At 51.7% G+C, this 19759-nt stretch overlaps 1 protein-coding gene across 1 annotated transcript; it reads right to left on the bottom strand.

Moving 5' to 3' along the window:
• Positions 1-7567: 7567 nt before the first annotated feature.
• Positions 7568-18775, bottom strand: LOC112889578 (choline/ethanolaminephosphotransferase 1-like). Its single transcript, XM_025956294.1, has 18 exons — positions 18390-18775; positions 17519-17528; positions 17382-17432; positions 17154-17231; positions 16168-16243; positions 16062-16084; positions 15890-15990; positions 14896-14990; positions 14695-14769; positions 14385-14460; positions 10436-10499; positions 9858-9898; positions 9676-9760; positions 9140-9202; positions 8993-9051; positions 8847-8899; positions 8216-8288; positions 7568-8123 (listed from the first exon to the last, which is right to left on the bottom strand). Exons 1-18 carry the CDS (start codon positions 18524-18526, stop codon positions 8102-8104), a joined length of 1182 nt encoding a protein of 393 aa, XP_025812079.1. The 5' UTR covers positions 18527-18775; the 3' UTR covers positions 7568-8101.
• Positions 18776-19759: the final 984 nt, after the last annotated feature.

Genomic DNA, 19759 nt, shown 5'->3' with positions numbered 1-19759 from the left:
GCTTAGAATTTTGGATTTTTATGGCTCCAATTGTCACCGGCTTTTAGAGGAGAAGCTCAACGGCGACGGCGGTCCGGCGGCGGAGGTGAGGCGGTGCGGTCGGCTGGAACCTGATATCCGGTGGACGGTGGCTGTTAGCAGGGATGAGCAGAAGGTTGGAAAGGAGGCGGGCGGCGCGGCGGCCAGAGAGCCGCCGGCCGGGGCGGAGGACGAGGGGACGAGGAGAAATCGCTTGTGCGATAGCTTCTGGCGATTTCGCATATTGTGATGTCCCCCGAGGCATAGTGGGTCCCAATTTATCCCCTCCTCGGACAGAGCTGTACGTCTTTAGCCCTTGATGGCACGCGCAGTTCCATTGCGGCGGAGTCGCTGTTGCCGGGCGCAGCACCCGACGCCGGATTACGAGCCATGAGTGACACGCCCGGTGACACGATGACGATGAGCCGAGGGGGCGTGCACGCACGGGTTCAGGTTCAGTTCATTCTGCGCGCTGCTCGCACGGCCGCCGATGCGGCGTGCCCGGCCCGTGGCCCCCTGTCGCTCCGGCGGACCCGAATCCCATCCCATCGCCGGAACCGAATGGCTGCACAGTGCGCCCAGCGCCGCGCGCACACCTCGCTCAGCGCTGACAGCCGCGCTGCCTGGGCCTCTGGGCGCCGCTGCTGGCTGCTGTAGACCTGTACGAGTAGTGTACTGTCTCTATTCCGCGGTGGCCCACCCGCCGGCCGGCGGACGCAGAGATTCTCCGAGGTACGCGCGGCGGAGGCGTCCCGTGTGGCCACGCGCGCGGCCGTATCGCGGTCGCCAGTGCGAGTGTCTGGCTTTGAGCACGTACTCGTCGATTCGACTCCACTAGCTACCAGTCTACCTCTACCATGGCCGGTTGGATCCTCCCCGTCGCAGCATGACCGCATCAGGATTCAGGAATCAGGAGGCGGCCTGCGAGCTACACACATCTACATACCGTCTACGCAGACACCCATCCGTTCGTATCTGTCAGTGTACGTCGTACCGTCCGTACACAGTGCTCGGATACGTACACGTCTGATCCGCTACGGCCACCCATTAACGAGAGGCAGAAGCTTTTCGGCGGAGCACGGATTGTTTGAGCACCGGGATCCCTGCGGCCGTGCAAGTACTGTGCTCCCGACCACGAGGCAGAGGCACGCTTCGCGCCACGTGACCATCTCGCTCGCTTTCCGCCCTGCACAGCAGCAGCAGCAGCCACTAGCTAGCTGCATGGCCGGAGAAAGAGAGTGAGAGAGAAGCGGAGGGATCAGCCGGGCCATCAGGGGTCCGAATGATGGGTGGACGGACGGACGGGATAGGGGCGTGCGCGCGCCCTGTTCTCGCGAGGACACGGCAGGGGCCCTTTTCAGGGTGGCAGCAGCACGCAGCGGCCTCCATTCATTGCGAGAGCCAGCCTCCGCCGCCCGGCTGCGGCACCGGCGACCGAGAACTGCTAGTTAAATTTCGCTTATTTTTTCTTGACGAAATAGTCGAATTTATCTGGAAAATTTTATCCCTCGACTATAAAAAGATCTAATTCAGTTCCTGAACTATACAAATTAGTCCAATTTTATCTATTTTCTAACGTGGCACGTCACGTTAGCTCGCCTCGTCACCGTCCAGTCTCCTTAGGGCTTCAAATGATCACTTTATCCGTCCTCGTTTTGAACAGCCCAGCGCCATCTCATTGTTTTTTCCTATTCTTCTCTTCACTTCCGGACCTGGTTTCACGCTGTCTGGCTTGGCGCTGGGGCGGCGTGGGTCGCCATGTGCGTGGCCGATGGCGAGGTCGGAGGAGGACGATGAGCCGATGATGGCACGATTCCCCTCGGTTTCCAGCCAGCATTCTCTTCCATCCACCCCCGCCGGCGCGTCGCATCGCATCGCAGCCGGCTCTGACACGCGGCATGGGGCGTGTAACGAGATGACGAGGAGCTCACATGCGCGCCCGCATGCGTCGAGCGAGATCATCCAGCTGGTGTTCTCGGCTTCCAGCTCCAGAGGGGTGAGGGCTGAGGCTTCCCCAGCCACTGTGCGCACGTGCCGTGTGTTCTGGGCTCGATCGAGCACGTTGATGCTCGCTGCTCGGGCACAGCATTGCTTCCAGTTCCATCTCGGCATTTAACGGAACGCGTCTTATCTTATGGCCCATCCTGACAGCAACATCTGCAACCATAACGCTAGAGATGTAAGAGATTATTAGTGCTTAACCATGTAGATTAGGTCTAGAGAGCTCGAGGTGTACAATCGCGACAGGCGATGGAAATGTTCTTTTCCAGGTCGAACAGTGCCGCGCGGCGCGAACTGGCGCGTCAATCAATCCGGGGGAGCGTGACCTCCCCTCGGGCCTCGCAACGATTTTTTGCCCGTATGGCCCTCTCTCCAATCCAATCGCCGATCCTTTGCCCCGCGTGTCGCTGTCGCGCCCGTCCTCGGCGTCCGGCCCCGCCCTCTGCTAGCGCTACAGAGCTCGGCGCCCTCTACGGTGGCGAGTCGAGTCTACGGCGGCGTCGCGCGCCACGGCGTCTGCTGCCTTGTGCTCTCGCCGTTCGCGGGCACGCCCGTCGCGGACGGCGTGGCGCGCCGGTGACGGGCGTGGGGCCGGCCTTGTGCAAGCGGCGCGCGGACGACTGGCGGGGCCGGCGCGCGGGGTGCGGTGGCAGGCGGCGCCATGTGCTCCCCCCTGCCGGCGCTGCCGCGGGTAGGGGCCGCGGCGTGGCTAGCTAGCTAGCCCGGCTGCGGCTACGCCAACCCTAATCCCCCTCGTGACAGCGAGGTTACTGGTCGGTCACGAGGCCGGGCGGGTGAGCCGCTGACGGGGGCGCCATGGCTTGCCGGCCTGGTCGTATCGGGACGAGCAGCTCCATGCCTCCATGAATCCTGATACGGATACAAAGCTACAAGTAATAGTGAACGAATAAAAAACTTAAAAAGGGTAAGGGGTATTAGGCTGTCTCCAGCGAGGAACCGTAAATGGTTCTGTTCTGTAAACGCGAGGGATACTGTAGCACGGGGACGCTCCAGCGATGTTCTCCAAACGGTGCGGTAAAATAGAGGAAGTCTTCTGCGTCCCGCACAGAGGGAGAAAGGACCGGCGTCCTCCATCGCGGCGCAGGGACGGCGGCTCGGGACGGCGGCGCGCGGGGCGGCGGGCCGCGGGCGGGGCTGCTCGGGGCGGCGGGGCGGGGCGGCTCGGGGCGGCGGCGCGGGACGGCGGCGCGGGCGGACGCGAAGGGGCGGCGGGCAGGGGAGGCGCGGGGCGGCGGGCGGACGCGAAGGGGCGGCGGGCAGAGGGGCGGCGGGCGGGGAGGCGCGGCGGGCGGGGGAGGCGCGGGGTGGCGGCGGGCGGGGAGGCGCGGCGGGCGGAGGGGCGGCGGGCGGACGCGAGGGGGCGGCGGGCAGAGGCGCGGGGGCAGGGGAGGCGCGGGGCGGCGGCGGGCGGGAGGAGGCGCGGCGGGCGGGGGAGGCGCGGGCGGCGGCGGGCGGGAGGAGGCGTGGGGCGGCGGCGGGCGGGAGGAGGAAATGATAAAAAATAATATTATGGGGTACAGAGGATGGAAATAGAGGACGTTGTTGGAGTAAAATTTGGTATAGAGAATGAAGTTGATATAGAGGATGGAAATAGGGAATGAGATTTGGAGGATATCGCTGGAGATAGCCTTGTAGCAAGCTCTAAGCTCCTGCCGGCCCCGTCTGATGATTCGCGCCGAGAGTGACGCGCAGCCTTTCTCCCGGCGGGCCATTCCCATTACCATGTGGATCGCGAGGAAAAGCAAGCAAGCGAACCTAAGCCGGGGATCAGATCCGGCGTGCAGCGTCGCGTACGTTCCGCTCACGCCGGCGGAGTTTTGAAAGACTCGCCGCGGGGGGATCGTGCTCCGCAAGCTAATCATGCCGCTTTCGCGTGCACAAACCTCGCCGCGTACTTGCCCTGAGAAGAAGAAAAAAAAACTAGCCGCGTGCTGAAACACGCCTGGTCGGAGTGATTGGACGGCACCGGCGCCTGCGCGGCAGGGAGGCTCAGCTCAGGAGATTCGCGTATTTGGCCGCGCAAATCCGCCGGTCACTGCTCGAGTTCGCTTGGGATCTCTTCGTGTTTTTTCTTTTTTTTTTTTCGCGAGCCCAAAAGCAGCGGCAAGCAGGTCCGCCTTGGAGCGACGGGGACCCGTCGTGCGCTGCTGCGACCACGGGCGAGCGCGGCCGCGGCGGAGTATAAATGGCAATAGAAAAGGTCGCGTCCAGATGCTGGCTCGGCGGGCGGACGAGTTGTACCGTCACCCTCACCCACGGCGCCCGCCACTCGGCATCCAGGCGAAGCCTGGCCAGTGGGCAGTGGCCGGGCATGCACGCGCCCGGCTGAGGTGTGAGCAGTGAGCTACTGGCTCTGAGCTCCTCTCCTCTCAACTGTCCATCCATCCATCCGTTTCCACTCCAGTTCCCTTCCTCCTCCCCTCGCCTTGGTACTTGCAATGGCGCATGCATGCATGAGCAGAGCAGGAACCTCTGCGCGGCGCAGGCCAGGGACGGGTCGACTCACCCCACGGCGCTAGCTATACTCCACTTTGCGCGGCGTCGCAGATTCGCAGCATCCCCCAGCTGGAGAGAGGCAGAGAGCCGAGCTAGCACTAGCAGGGCGCGGCCGGTGCCACTGCGCTTCCGGCCACGCCGTGTCCGGATGCCGCTGCTCGGTCCGCAGGCTGTACCACCATTCCTGCACGACGTCGAGCGATCGAGACATGCAAGTGAAGCCGCAAGCAAACAGTGCGCCGTAATAACGCCGCATGATTAGGAGGCTTCAACGCGCGCACGCTTTTACCCGTGACGAGATTCCGGTCAAGATCCGCGACCAAGAACACGACCGACGAAATTACTCCCGGCATGCACCGGCACGTACACACACACACACATGTACCCTAAAGTCCACAGCGCCCGCCCGCCCGCACCGGCCGACCGGCGTCGCACACCGAGCAGGACGCCGGTCGCCGGGCCGTGGCCATGGCCCATGGCTGGCTGCTGGATGGATGGAAGGACGCATGGCTCGGCCTCAGAGGCTTCCCGTGCCGCCGCGAATTATTGGCGCGGGCGAGCATAAATGGCACGTCTCATAAATGCGATGTCCGTAACCCGCTGTCGCGCGCCTTTCTTCCTTGCTTTCTTTTTTCCCGGCCCGTCGAGCAAAAATGGGGCAGACACTACCCGGCCGTGGAGTTAATGGTAGAGTAGAGTAGAGCTACCAGTAGCACAGTCCACAGTGACGGGCCGGCGGCCAGCCGGACGAGGGCTTTTACTCCGATGCCCTACGTATTCGTACGTGTAGCATGCATGGCTGACGGCTGTTCCATCATCAGGGCTGGGGCCTGTGGCGACGCACAGGTGCCTGCACAGTGGAACGGACTGTTCGTACGCTCGACCGCCGCTCGATCGATCCGTGTGCTAGCCGCCGTAGAACAGCCGTGGCATGGCTGCTACGGACGGCATGCAGCACAGCACCGGCCGAGCCATGCAGGCGCGCAGGCACATCTGCTCCGCGGCGACGGCCGACGGGGCCCCTGGGCCCTGCCGGCCCTGGATCTATCGCCGCTCCTCCCGTCCCGCAGCTGCAAGGGTGCGACGTGCAGTGCAGGAGTAGCGCGCCTGCCGCGGCTCCGAAGTCGGAAGCAGACGGTGGCGATACCCGCACGTACCACGGCAAAAGGCCGTCGCCCGTCGCGCGGTTTTTTGTAGCAAGTTCTGCTCGACCGCAGCCGCAGCGGTAACTATCCGTACCGGTAAAACTAAAAAGAAAGAGCCGGTGAGGTTGAGCGTCCCCCTGCCGGTTTGTCAAATTGCATGTCCCGGCGCTCCCGCCGCGGCGAGGGCCCCGGCCAGCGGCCGGCAACGAGACGCCGGGCGGCCAAGGGCGCCGCACCAGCCAGCGCCAGGGCCGGGGAAGGCCGCGCCGCGGGTCCCGCGCGTCGGTGGCGGCACACGCAAAGCGCTGCGCTGCTGCCCCCCCATCCATTGCTCACTCACCCGTCGCTCTCACGTCTTTTGGCCCCTCCGCCCTCCCCGTCGGCAAAGGACACGAGCCGAGCCGGTGGGCTCGCCGCTCGCGGCCGGCCGTACGCTCGCCACGGACGGACCCGAGGGCTTTTGCTCGCGGGCGACACGGTAACTTTTTTGGGGGTGGCCTCTCTCAGACGGACGTCCCTCTCAGACACTCGCACGCAGAGACACCAACGTGCCGCCGTGAGCGCTTCTGTGTCTGCTGGGCCCCCGTCGGTGCTGCAGCCGCGGACACGTCGTGGCCGGCCGGCCTCTTTACCGTTTGCGGTGAGCTGAAAGGGAGGGGCGAGCCGGCGAGGCGGGGCCCTTTTTTTTTTCTGACGGTGAGGCAGGCTCAGCTCGCCGGCCTCAGGAAGGCCCGCTCGTGGTCGCCCAGATCTGCGCGGCTGCCGCAAGCGGACGCCGGTAGCCTTTGCGGTAAAGGAAACCCACCCATTTCCGGCAGCCGCCGGGCGACGTGCCCCCACCCCGAAGGTGCACCATTAGCGCGCTACATGTTTGGCCCAGAATAATGCGAGCTGCTCAGCAGCATCCGAACGAACTCTTAACTTTTTTCTCAATCTTTCAAAAGAAAATTTTCACAATATTGCACGTAGCAGAGACTCCAAAAGGTTTATGAAGAACTTGCGCTGACGGCCTGGATCCTGGATGGGCCCTGAGCACTGGAAGCTAGCATCATTCCACGCTGCCAAATGATCAGCGTACCAACAAGGACACGGCGGTATGGGGGCGTTGCTTGAGGAGGGAGGGGAGGAGGAACTACTACTACTCGGCTACTCCATCCAACTACTAATTTCCAACGGCAGCGCAGCACCTGTCGTCCACGCCTCCGCACTCAACAGCCGGCCAGGCCGCTGCTCCTGCTACTACCACCCCTCGCCGGAGTGCTCCCTGATCCACCGGCTTCCTGCCCATCCGGAAAGCGCCGCATCATTGCTGCCGCGGATACGCCGCCATCGAGTGGCGCCGCTCCAACCGAGCCCTCCTTTTCCCCTCCCCACGTCGCGAGGCCAAAGCCGTCGCTGCTTCGGTTTCACCGCGAACGATTCTGCGGTCTCGTTCGGCTCTCGGGGGGACGGGTATGCGCGCGCAGGAAGCCGACGCGCCGGGAGCGGGGGAGGAGGGGCCGGGTATGTGCCGATGCGCGGGGTGCGGTGGCCGCCGTCCTCGGCGTGCGTACGGCCACGGCGCGTATCATTGCGGCTCTGGGGGAAGCCGCCAACGTCGCTTTTTTATCATGGTCAGGTCATCGTTTTTCTGGTGGCCGAGAATCGCCATTCGTGATCCATCGCGTGTTCCTGACTTGTCCGATGGCGATCGATACGCCTCGCTGATATTTGCGTTTTTAGAATGCAAGGAGATTGGTTGAAATGTGCTCCGTGTCACTAAGCAGCTAACAAAGATTCTGGTAAGCTCCACCACACGCATCTCACCATCTTTCTACAGAGGCCAGATGACATGCCGTTAGAGGTCGGGAGCATAAAGCAAACTAGCCTCAAAAACTGCCAGAGAGGAGACACAGACAGCCTCAAGACCGGCCCTGTTGTTTGTTATTCGAAGCAACAGCCCACGAAATGAAAAAGAGGCTGTCGACCGCAAACAGAAGACATGGGCCGACTTCATGGGCCAGCAGGTTTTGGCATAATCCGAGCCATTACAACCAAGCTAAATATAGTTCTCCCTAAAAAAACAGAAAACAAAAAAGAAGCTAAATATGGTCTAAAAACCCAAGCTAAAGATGGAAACTGAGAAACCACGAAGACAATCGCCTGCTAGAATCACTCTCCAGGCATGATTTTAAGCTTCCAACACTATTTGTATCCCTTCGTCATATCTTCTAAGGGCCCCATTACTACAATACATCTGCAGCCCATAATGTACATTACAGTCATATGACCAAGATAACTATGCATTACAATCCCTAGATTTCTCAGCACAACCAGCAGATGATCGTGGCGCTTCCAGGGGCACAATTCCAGCGTTCATGGTGATGAATTGTTGCTACGTGCTAGTATTTGTGAAATAATATATCCACACTGCAACAAACTCAAGCCTCCTTCCTAGTTATCCTGTCAGCAGCAGCAGCCAAAAAAAAAGGAAAGTGGTTACAAATTAAAACATGCCCGTTTTCTTGATAGTAGGATAACACAGGTTTGCAGACCTGAAGCAATAGATTCCAAGAGCATCCTTGATTTCATGCACAACCGAAACGGCAAGGTGTAGGTAAAGACCCACTGTCACAAAAATAAAACGCTGATATGTAAATGTTGAATGTGGCCAGATAAGCAAGCAGAAGGATCGACATAAAAGGTAACCATAACAGCAGAAGATAGAACTCAGCATACTGCAGAGCATGTGTTTCCTAGATCAGGTGTCACATCATGCGCAACTTTCCAGATGCATAGTTAGATGATATGAACAAGAGAATACCACATGCATGCATGTGGGTCCCTGACCATACCCGGTATAACAGCAATAAAAGAAAAAAAGCAGTACATTTTTATATTGCTTGTGACTTATCGTTAGGAAATGATGAAGAAAGACTTGACTAAACATTAGCCACTATCTTGGTACTGTACAAGTCAATCGGAAAATAAAATCTGGATACGCTTGTTTTGTATATTTCTATCTGAAAAGGCACCATATAAATATACACATGCACTTTTGTCCCATCAGGCGTGATACTATTGAATGGAACGGACAAATGAAAAATACTAGGGCCTAGGAAGAGACAGGGTTCCTTCAAATTGATCATGCGCTGTAATTATGAAACTGAAAATGCTCAAGCTCACCTGTATATGCACAATACAGAACAAGCAGAACAAGCTCATCAACTAAAGGCGTCCTGCCAGTAAGAAGATTGAAACATTTAGTGTAATTATAAAAGAGCTGACTTCAGATGTTACCGGTACTAGGTGGAATAAAGAAAAGAGTTTACCCATCATTGATCTTTGCAATGAGAGCATTAGCAATTGGAAAACAAAGAAACACCAGAGACTGCAAAAAGAGATTTTTAATTAGCACTGAAAGTGACCTGCACTTGGTATATGAAGATGAGATGACTTGACATTAAATAAAGTCATACCATGAACATCCCAGATTTTAGACCTTTGGGCTCGTCGCACAAATGGGCAAGTATCATTCTTCCCTGTCCATGCATGATTATTCACATTATGAAATGGTGAACAATAATTCTAGAGATAAATAAAACAGGGTTTGATCGTGGGTTAATATTTTGTGCTGGTTTTGTCCCTCAATGAAACCATGCAATGACACAATACTAAAGAACATGAAGCAACCGCTGAAACTACATATGATTAATCTGTAGTCCATTCAGTCATCAGGTGCATTGCTTGACTCATGCTGCCACACATTACATATCCAGGCGAGGTGTCTAATGGTAGTATGGGACTATCAAATGCTGAAGACTGAACTACTAATCACACTGAGATATGTATGAGTTTCTGAGGCTGCTTTGTTGAACCAAACCCCCTCTATAATAGTTGGCCACAAGGAACTTTTGCAAATAAAGTTGGAAATTTAAAATTAGATACAAATTTGCATTGCATTTAACGATTTACAGAGTCTAATCTAACAACTAAAACATAGCAATGAACTTACCACCAAATATCCAAAATTAAAGCCAGTTCCTATTACAAGCAAATGTGGCTGGTTCCTCATAATACTGGAAGGAGAAAGAGAACACCTGCATAACACATAACAGGGACCTGATTATATCTTTTAGATTTCAGAAGATGTATCCTATACAATAAACAAGAATAAGTTTTGTCTGATAGCCATACCAGATAGAAACTCCAGCTAACAGTGCAATAAAAGGAAGGATCTGCAGCCAAGTATAAAAAAGTAAAAGAATCAACACTAATGGCGTGTGGTATCTGTAGAGATAAGCAAAGTTTTATTCCTAGTTCTCATAATGTGAATCGAAGAGCTTATATAAAACTATAGAGCATGCAACCTGAGACTGCCAAACACACAATGGCAAGACAGCTTAGTATCTATAAAGTATAAGCTAAAGACACATTAAAACTAACACCTAAGCTTAACAATTTAGATGATCTAGGGGGCTAAATGCAGGAGGGAACTAGATGTCTATTGCTTTTTCAGCAGTGCGAACATATATAAACTTAACGAAAGAAAAAAAAACTCTAATGGACACAAAAGTCGAAAATGCAATACTGAAGAATACACGTTTCTACATGTTTCTTAAGAAAACTAACCATTCCATAATTGCTTGCTTATGGTGTAAAATTTCAGGTGGATGATTGCTTACTATAACAAAAAGCATTTGTAGAAAGCCAAGGCTACTAGATCTCAAACATTAAAAAATATATTTGCCAATATGAGAATGTCAGAAGCTCACCATTGCTAATGCCAGTGCCATGCTTCCTTTTCGCGCTTCGACTACCTCCTGGACATTACTGACACTGCAACAGGAGAATCACTTGTAAGCAAAGATTAATTAAGACATGCAGCACAGGTATGTTTATTTACTATTATTATCGATTCATCTTGTGGTTGCAATTTGCAAAAGTTAATGGAAATGGATGAATCAATATTTGCAAGCAGTTTTGTGCACTGAATACAAGGGACTGTAACATAATGGTAGCATCGATCATCTGTAGCAATTAGCAAATATGAGACACATAGCACCACTACAACAACAACAACAACAACTTAGCCTTTTGTCCCAAGCAAGTTGGGGTAGGCTAGAGATGAAACCCACAGAAAACAAGAATAAGAAATACAAAAAGTACACAAGCCAAAGGAAGAGTTAGGGGTTAAACAAAAAGTAACAAAGGTCACGGTTCAGATACATTAATTGCTAATCTCCAAGCGCTCCTATCCATAGCTAATCCTTAGCGATATTCCACTCCTTAAGGTCTCTCTTAACCGTCTCGTCCCAAGTTAGTCTAGGTCTACCTCTACATCTCTTTACATTATCGCCCCGCTTTAAAACTCCACTACGCACCGGCGCCTCGGGAGGCCTCCGTTGTACATGTCCAAACCATCTCAACCGATGTTGAATCAACTTCTCATCGATAGGTGCCACCCCGACCCTATCTCGAATCTCTTCGTTCCGGATTCTATTCCTTCTTGTATGCCCGCAGAACCAACGCAGCATACGCATCTCTGCTACACTCAGTTGCTGGACATGTCGCCTTTTTGTAGGCCAACATTCAGCACCGTATAGCATTGCTGGGCGAATCGCTGTCCTATAGAACTTACCTTTTAGCCTCTGTGGCACCTTCTTGTCACAGAGGACGCCCGAAGCCTGCCGCCACTTCAACCACCCGGCTGAAATTCTATGTCTAACATCTTCATCAATGTCTCCATCTTTCTGAAGCATTGATCCTAGATACCGGAAAGTATCCTTCTTGGCCACCACTTGACCTTCGAGGCTAACGTCCCCATCCTCATGCCTAGTCGGGCTAAAGTCGCACATCATATACTCGGTCTTGGTCCTACTCAGTCTGAACCCCCTCGACTCTAACGTGTGTCTCCACAGCTCTAACTTCATATTAACCCCTACCCTACTCTCATCAACTAGCACCACATCATCAACAAAGAGCATACACCAAGGGATATCACCCTGTATGTCCCTTGTGACATCATCCATCACCAAAGCAAATAGATAAGGGCTCAATGCTGACCCCTGATGTAGTCCTATTTTAATTGGAAAGTCACTGGTATCGCCATCACATGTTCGAACACAAGTCATCGCATCCTTGTACATATCCTTGATGAGGGTAATATACTTAGTTGGAACTTTGTGTTTTTCCAAGGCCCACCACATGACGTCTCTCGGTACTTTATCATACGCCTTCTCTAGGTCAATAAAGACCATGTGTAAGTCCTTCTTCTCCTCTCTATATCTCTCCATCAACTGTCGTACTAAGAAAATCGCCTCCATGGTCGACCTCCCAGGCATGAACCCAAACTGGTTTTGGGTCACCCTTGTCAATCCTCTTAGGCGATGCTCGATAACCCTCTCCCAAAGTTTCATCGAATGGCTCATCAGCTTAATCCCCCTGTAGTTAGTACAACTTTGAACATCTCCCTTATTCTTGAAGATCGGTACTAATATACTTCTCCTCCATTCCTCCGGCATCCTGTTTGACTGGAAAATTAGGTTAAAAAGCTTAGTTAACCATACTACCACCCTCTCGCCCAGGCATCTCCACACCTCAATGGGGATGCCATCGGGACCCATCGCTTTACCTCCCTTCATCCTCTTCAAAGCCTCCCCGATCTCTGCCTCCTGAATCCTCCTCATAAAGCGTCTGTTGGTATCATCAAATGAGTCGTCCAACTCGAAGGTAGGACCCTCATTTTCCCCATTAAACAACTTGTCGAAGTATTCTCGCCATCTGTCCTTGATCTCCTCATCCTTCACCAGAAGTCGATCTGTCCCATCCTTGATGCATTTGATTTGGTTTATGTCCCTTGTCTTCCTCTCGCGGGTCCTAGCTATCCTATAAATGTCCTTCTCTCCTTCCTTCGTACCTAGCCGTTGATACAGGTCATCAAAAGCCTGACCTTTCGCTACACTTACAGCTCGCTTTGCAGACCTTTTCGCTAATCTATATCCCTCGATGTTGGTTGCGCTCTTGTCGAGGTGAAGGCGTTTGAAACACTTCTTCTTCTCCTTAATAGCCCTTTGCACCTCGTCATTCCACCACCAAGTCTCTTTCACTTCCTGCTTGCCTCCCCTACTCACACCAAACACTTCTGAGGCCACCTTCCGAACACATGTCGCCATCTTTAGCCACATATCATCTACATCTACTCCTTCTTCCCAAGGCCCCTCGCCTAGCATCCTCTCCTTAAACGTCTGTGCCTCTTCCCCTCTAAGCTTCCACCACTTCGTTCTCGCAATCTTGGCACGTTTGTCCCGGTGGGCACGTACCCGAAAACGAAAATCCGCCACCACAAGCTTGTGTTGGGGGACAACACACTCCCCAGGTATCACCTTACAATCTAAGCAGGCACGTCTATCCTCTCTCCTACCAAGGATAAAATCGATTTGGCTCGAGTATTGTCCACTATGGAAGGTCACTAGATGGGACTCCCTCTTTCTAAAGAGGGTATTCGCTAACAGCAAGTCGTAGGCCAACGCAAAATTCAAAACATCCTCCCCCCCCTCGTTACTACTGCCATACCCGAAACCCCCGTGTACTCGCTCATATCCTACATTAGTCGCACCCACATGGCCATTGAGGTCTCCTCCTATGAAGAGCTTCTCACTGATAGGCACGGTACTAACCATGCTATCAAGGTCTTCCCAGAACTGACTCTTGGAGCTCTCACAAAGACCTACCTGAGGGGCATAGGCACTGATCACATTCAGAGCCAAATCTCCAATAACCAACCGCACTAGGATAATCCGGTCGCCTTGCCTCCTAACATCTACAACTCCATCCTTAAGGCTCTTATCGATCAAGATGCCTACACCATTCCTACCCGAGGTTGTCCCCGTGTACCAAAGCTTGAAGCCAGAACCCTCCACTTCCTTCGCCTTCTGGCCCTTCCATTTAGTCTCCTGCACGCATAGAATATTTACACGCCTCCTAATTGCTACATCGACTAGCTCTCTTAACTTACCTGTTAGAGACCCTACGTTCCAACTACCTAGACGAATCCTAGTTGGCTCGGCTAGCTTCCTTACCCTTCGCACCCGTCGAGAGAAATGCGAAGACCCTTGCTCATTTTTCACTACACCCGGGCGCAGATGTAGCGCGCCACAGAGGCTGCGACGACCCGACCCTTGCTCACTTATCATCGTACCCGGATCACGATACGACGCGTCCCTAAGGGGATGACGACCCGGCCCTTGCCCATTTAACACCACACCCGGGTTCCGATGTAGCGCGTCGCTAAGAGGGTTACGCCCCAACAAATTTCTTATGGGTTTCATTTCCATTAGAGTGGCTGATTTTTTTACGCTGGTTCGCCAAACCTAACACAACCCTCCACATTTTCTCATCGCGGGCTTGGGACCGGCAACGACAGTGTTAGACACATAGCACCACTATGTTTAAATAATCATTACTGTCCTGTGCTGAATGTCCCAAAGTCAATTGCAAAGATAGTGAGTCATTCATGGAATCAGAAGGATTTATTTGCATGTAGTTCCATAACGAGACAGAAGGAAGGGGGGGGGGGGTTAACATAATCATGATAGGAGAATCAACCATTTGCAAAATAAAATTATAGACACATATATTAGCAGGTCCTGCTTCATGTTATGGAACTATCGCAAAGTCACCGGCGGAAAAGGAAATAGGAGAGGAAAATGAATACAGGCTTACTTGGATCTAACAGTAGGTATAACAGCACCAACAATCATAAGAATCAGCACAATAACATATAAGGGGATTTCGATTTCTGAAACAAGCAAAAAGAAAGAACATTAGAAACAACTATAGTAATAGTTACTTGAGCGCTTGCACTTGCTAGCAACATATCCAATTGATTAAAGAAACAGATATCATACAGCAGCAAAAAGCATAGCAATACCTATGTGTGCAGTCATACATCATAGAGATAAGGCATAAAGGAAAGGTAATTCTGAGTTCACAGGAAACAATGGAGACATCTGATAGTTCCTACAGTACATACCAGAAAGAAATGGAAGTGGAATCCAACCAAAAATGGGTAGTGATTTCCGAAAATCCTGTGCCCACCATTCAGCACCTAGGTTGAGAGAACAAAAATTGTGGTACAAGTTTTTGTTTAAGAAGAATATAATAGTATTTTCAAGAAGAAAATTAATTGCACATCGAGATTTTTGGGGTTGGGGGGAGGGGGTTTGGGGATTACCAGTAAGAAATGTAAACAAATGGGACACATAGATCAACATCAGGCCCTCTGTCGGTCCATTTATTGTAGGAAGGATGAGTGTATTTGTAAAGAAGCTGGTGACACAAGCGCAAGTATTTATTAAAAAAAGCATTCCAGACCTTTGGTAATGTCAATGGGTAGCAGACACTATGAGAAATTAAAGATTAACAACACCAGTCCAACAATACATGAAGCAACGATTGGAATCAGTAAAACAGAAAAATGAACATCCATTTTTTTCTCAAACGCACAGGAGATCTGCAGTCATCACGCACGCACTTAACACAAATAAAAACAGCCCAAACAACAAAAGCAGCAGGTCATAAGAGGAGGTTTTTGAGGTCCCCAGCCTCAGCTGCACACCACAAGGCTACCTACTCCTCAACTGCCTGTCCCACCAAAACCACCATTCACTATGGACAATGAGAAAGTGGCAATCATCTACCACTGTTTAAAAACTAAGCCTTCGCCTGCCAAGGTGGCACTGAGGCTCTAAGCAGGATCCTCTCGTCTAGCACCTGATCACTGCCTAGCCCGCCTAATCAGTGACGATGCACATGGAACCACCCCTCTGCCCGTCTAGAGCCTTGGGCCTTAGCGCTTTTCAAGACACTGTCATCTTTACTGATAAGAAAATGAAAACACACGCCAATTCACCAAGGTGTTCCCCAGCTATTGTGGAAGTTATCATGAGGGTGGCAATCCAAGTACAGCTATGTTGTCACTTATCATATCGCATTCCATGAAGTACAAAACAATAAGATGCAAAAGAAATACAGTGACATGCACAATAGATAACATTAAAGATAACTTAATACCACAGGGGGGTGCAAAGCCTACAAGCCTAGTAACGAAGATTGCAAATTTAACCATTTGATCCAACGACCAGAAAACATAGCAAGGAAAAAGAGATCAAATCATGCTCAAATATAGAATGTGTACACACCAAATGAGTGGAGGCAAAAGGTCTTACTGCTCCCAGGTTGCAAGATAGAACGGAACAGCAGCAACCACCCAGAAACAGAATGTCCATCCTCCACACATCAAGGTGCTTCCAAGGGCCAAAGCTTCAAACTAATAACAAATCAGAGAAATATTTCAAAAATCAAAGGAGGACAAGGTGAAAGGGCTTAGAAAATCCTTACAGCACAGGCAAGTGCATCACATCCTGTAAAATAACAATTCAGAGATATTAAGGTGCCATACTAATATTGAAAAAAGAAAGAGAAAATGAGGGCTAGAAAAAGGTACCATGATCAAAAAGTTCTCCAAGAGGACTTGATGAGCTAGTACGCCTTGCTTGTTTACCATCAACAGCATCAAAAGTCTAGCATGGAGGCAGTGTTATTCCATTAAAACAGATGCTATAAGGAAATATTATGCCATTACCACTCTATCAAAATTTCGAAGAATCTGCCATCATAGTCTTTACTTTATTTAGACAACTTGTGAACTGTTTCGCATACCAGCAGACAAGAAAGCAAGTTCTGAACTTCTTTTTAATGCCCATAAGCAAATACGATGCCAAAATACATTCAACAAATAATATGACTATGAACGGCCTAGAGTTCGCCAAGTAAAATTGTCCATATCTCTAGATCCTAAGATATGGAATTGGATGTTGTAAAAGGTATGCATGATAGTACGAGCCCAATAAACCAGTTTAGCAATCATGTACTTCAAAGTTCAGTAAGTCTTATTTTATATATATATGGTTATATCACAACCCTATGTAGCAACACAAGACCATCAGAAAGGACACAGAGTAAGTGCTAATCAGTATCAAGCCAAAAGAGTAGTTTGCTCTCATTTGACTATAACAAGACATTTTGTTTCCTTTTCTGCCAATGACTAATAATTTTGACAGCACTGAAGCATGTAAAAGTTGCAACCGAAACTTAACAATTAAAACTTTCTGGACCTGCAACTACACTACAAAAACTGTTCTGCAGAAGCTGACATGGAAATCAAAATTCAACCACCTAGAGCAATCACACTTCTATCCCTAGGAAGCTATGCTATTTACTCATTAGTCAGACACTATTACTACACTTGCATTAACACTGACACAATACCCTTGTTTGCCTGGGTATTGTGCCTCTTGGTTGGACCTTCCACTTCGTTGAGGAGGCCAAGCTGCAATCTCCTAGACTAAAGGATAGTAGTAAAGAAGACTTTCTAGGGCAGCTCTGTACAGTAGTTACCATGTGTAACATATTATGAAGGGTTTCACAAACCTGGTACAAGAAGAGAAGTAATCCATGGGCAAGATGGACCCACCTAGGTGGAGCAGTGTCAAGGCGAGGTGAATATATCTGCAGAATTGATTACCATCACAATGAGTAAGAAAATGAAGGACACCGTCATGAGATATAGAATGCATCAAAAGAAGCACAGATGGGATCTTCGTAGCTAGGTAACAGCAACACAAAATTGCAACTAATTCAAGCAAGGAAGACACTTACATAGCCAAGCAGAGCTGATAGAACTAGAAACATGAATCCTGTAAGTGTGATCTGAAATGTTGGAAAGCATAACCATGTGCTGAACCAGATGAGATGAATCCAACGAAGAAGTGTCAATGTGATCATCAATCTCTTACCATATTTGGTCTATTTGTGAATCCATGCATACAAATTTAGAAAAAATACAAGTTAGTACAGAACTTTTGGTGAGAAAAGAAAGTGCAATATGAAACATAATGTTTGCATAGGGATAAATCTTAATTTACTAATAATCAGATGTCTGCAACATGGGGCCTAAGAGTGTTTTGTTTTCCAGGCTACAATAGCTTGGTTGTATTTCTGAGTCAGCTCACACTCGTAAATTTTATCTATGAACAACAGTAGTGAAACCACATGTATATTTTCCATATGCACCCAAAAAAAGGAGAAAATCTTAGCGGCAATTCAGTGTATGCAATTTATTCTTGCTCTGCTTAGAGAAATTGGCATAGAATCCATTGGCTACTGAAAACAGTATAATACCCGGACAAGTTGCAAATACACAACCTAATTGTCTCAGCCATATAGTTTCAGATAGCAACGAGAGGTCAGTCATATCAATCCCCTACTGCTTAAATGTCTGCTTAACTTCGGAATATTCCCTCCCAAAAGTGATTTTAGGTGGAATAACGTACGCAGCGTCCTGGGCATTTCTAGTTCTCCACAGGCTCCACTACACAATAAACAAACAACTCCTAATCGGCACACCGTACTGACCAGCACTTGTTACTGCACTTACAAATTACAAGCTAGGAAAACGCAGCAAGCCAGCGACTACTCGACCAGTAAACAACCCACGCAGTAGCGAGCGCCAACCGAACAGCGGAAGCGCAACAATGAAGCCGATAAACAACCTATCACCGCGGATTCCAGGCGCTCACGGGTTAAACATCCGATCAAATTGATCGCGCCGTGGCGCGCACGCGCACAGGGGGAGCGAGGAGGAGGGGAAGGAGAGGGGCTACTCACGGCATCCAGAGCGGGAAGAGGGTGACGCATCGGCTCCAGAAGGGCTGGAGCACGTACTTGGCCACCACCGAGCGGTCCTCCCCGCTGTACCTGTACCGCTTCAGCGTCTCCACGCCGTGCGCGCCGATGAACCCCATCCCTGCTCGGTCGGGCTCGCGGCCGGGCGGCGGCGGCGCGGGGCTGCTCGGAGGTGGAGGGGGCCTAGAAGCTCCTGGAAGGGCCGAGAAGGCGAGAAGGGGGCACGGTTGCGGTTGCGGCGGGGCTGGAGAGTGGTGGGGTGGGGATGGCGGCGCTGGTTCTGCGAGATCGCGAGGAGGCGCAAGGTGGGGAGCGGATCGAAGGCGTGGGAGTGGGATATTCGTCACGCGTCCGTGCGGATGCGGGGGCCGCGTTTTTTGTACGGGACTCGAGAACCTTTTGGGGCTCGACGGGTGGACGACACCTGTCCTTGTATTCAAATTTGCTGAAGGAAAATAACTCAGAGCCGACAACACCGACCAGGAATTTGCTCCCCACGTGACACGCTAAAAATAAATATAGATGGGATTTATTTTATTTTTTGAAAGGCGATGGGATCTTTTTTATGGAGCATAGAAAAGCAGCAAGCTAGAGGGTTTATTGGATTTTTTTATGGAGCATAGAAAAGCAGCAAGCTAGAGGGTTTATGGGATTTTGAAAAGCCGTCGTGGAGGAGCGGTGTGTCGGGATGGGAATCAGCGCACGTGCTTCTACTTTTTTCAGCTTCTCTGACCGTCCGCTCCCGCTCCGCCTCCACCATCTCCACCGCCACTGACGCGAGTGGAAACTGCAGCTGCCGGGTAGCAGCGCCTCCTCGGTGCCCTTCGTCTTCGCTGCTTCTCCCTCCTGCCCTCATCCCCATGCTCCTCCCACTCCTCTCCGCCACTGCTGCGCGACCCTCCTCCTCCCCTTCTCCTTCGCCGCTGAAGGCCACCGCCACGCGACCGTGCTCCTCCTATTCCCTTCCACCATCTGCTTCTCCCTCCCGCCTTCATTCCCGTGCTCCTTCCCTTCCCCTCCGCCACCACCGCGCGACCCTCCTTCCCTTCCCCTCCACCACCACCGTGTGGCCCTGCTCCTCCCCTTCTCTGCAGATGAAGGCCACCGCCCCGCGACCGTGCCACCACCGGCCCGGCACGCCGCCCGGGGCAACCGCGGGGCGTGCCACCACAGCCACGCAGCCGACCAGTAGCCGGCGGCGCCTCCGCCCCGATTGCTCGCCTAGCTCCACGTTGCGGCCGTCGTGCTCATGTCATGCGCCCGTGGTCGCGGGATGACGGAGGATTGTAGCATAGAGAAGAAAGGATGGAGGAAGGGGATGATACGTGGGCCGCATGTTAGTGATGGAGAGA

The sequence above is a fragment of the Panicum hallii genome, chromosome 4 (genome assembly GCF_002211085.1).
Source record: "Panicum hallii strain FIL2 chromosome 4, PHallii_v3.1, whole genome shotgun sequence".
Lineage (NCBI taxonomy): Eukaryota > Viridiplantae > Streptophyta > Magnoliopsida > Poales > Poaceae > Panicum > Panicum hallii.
The sequence above is the reverse complement of the archived record's forward strand: the minus strand, read 5'-3'. Positions and strand labels throughout refer to the sequence as shown.

What these genes read in the sequence shown, in the direction of transcription:
- LOC112889578 (XM_025956294.1), bottom strand. Translation starts at nt 18,526, where the DNA reads ATGGGGTTCATCGGCGCGCACGGCGTGGAGACGCTGAAGCGGTACAGG. An exon ending in TTTGTTTACATTTCTTACTG is followed by an intron (nt 14,770 to 14,895) that starts GTAATCCCCAAA and finishes CTCTCAACCTAG; the next exon opens with GTGCTGAATGGTGGGCACAG. An exon ending in TCCACTTCCATTTCTTTCTG is followed by an intron (nt 14,461 to 14,694) that starts GTATGTACTGTA and finishes TGCTTGTTTCAG; the next exon opens with AAATCGAAATCCCCTTATAT.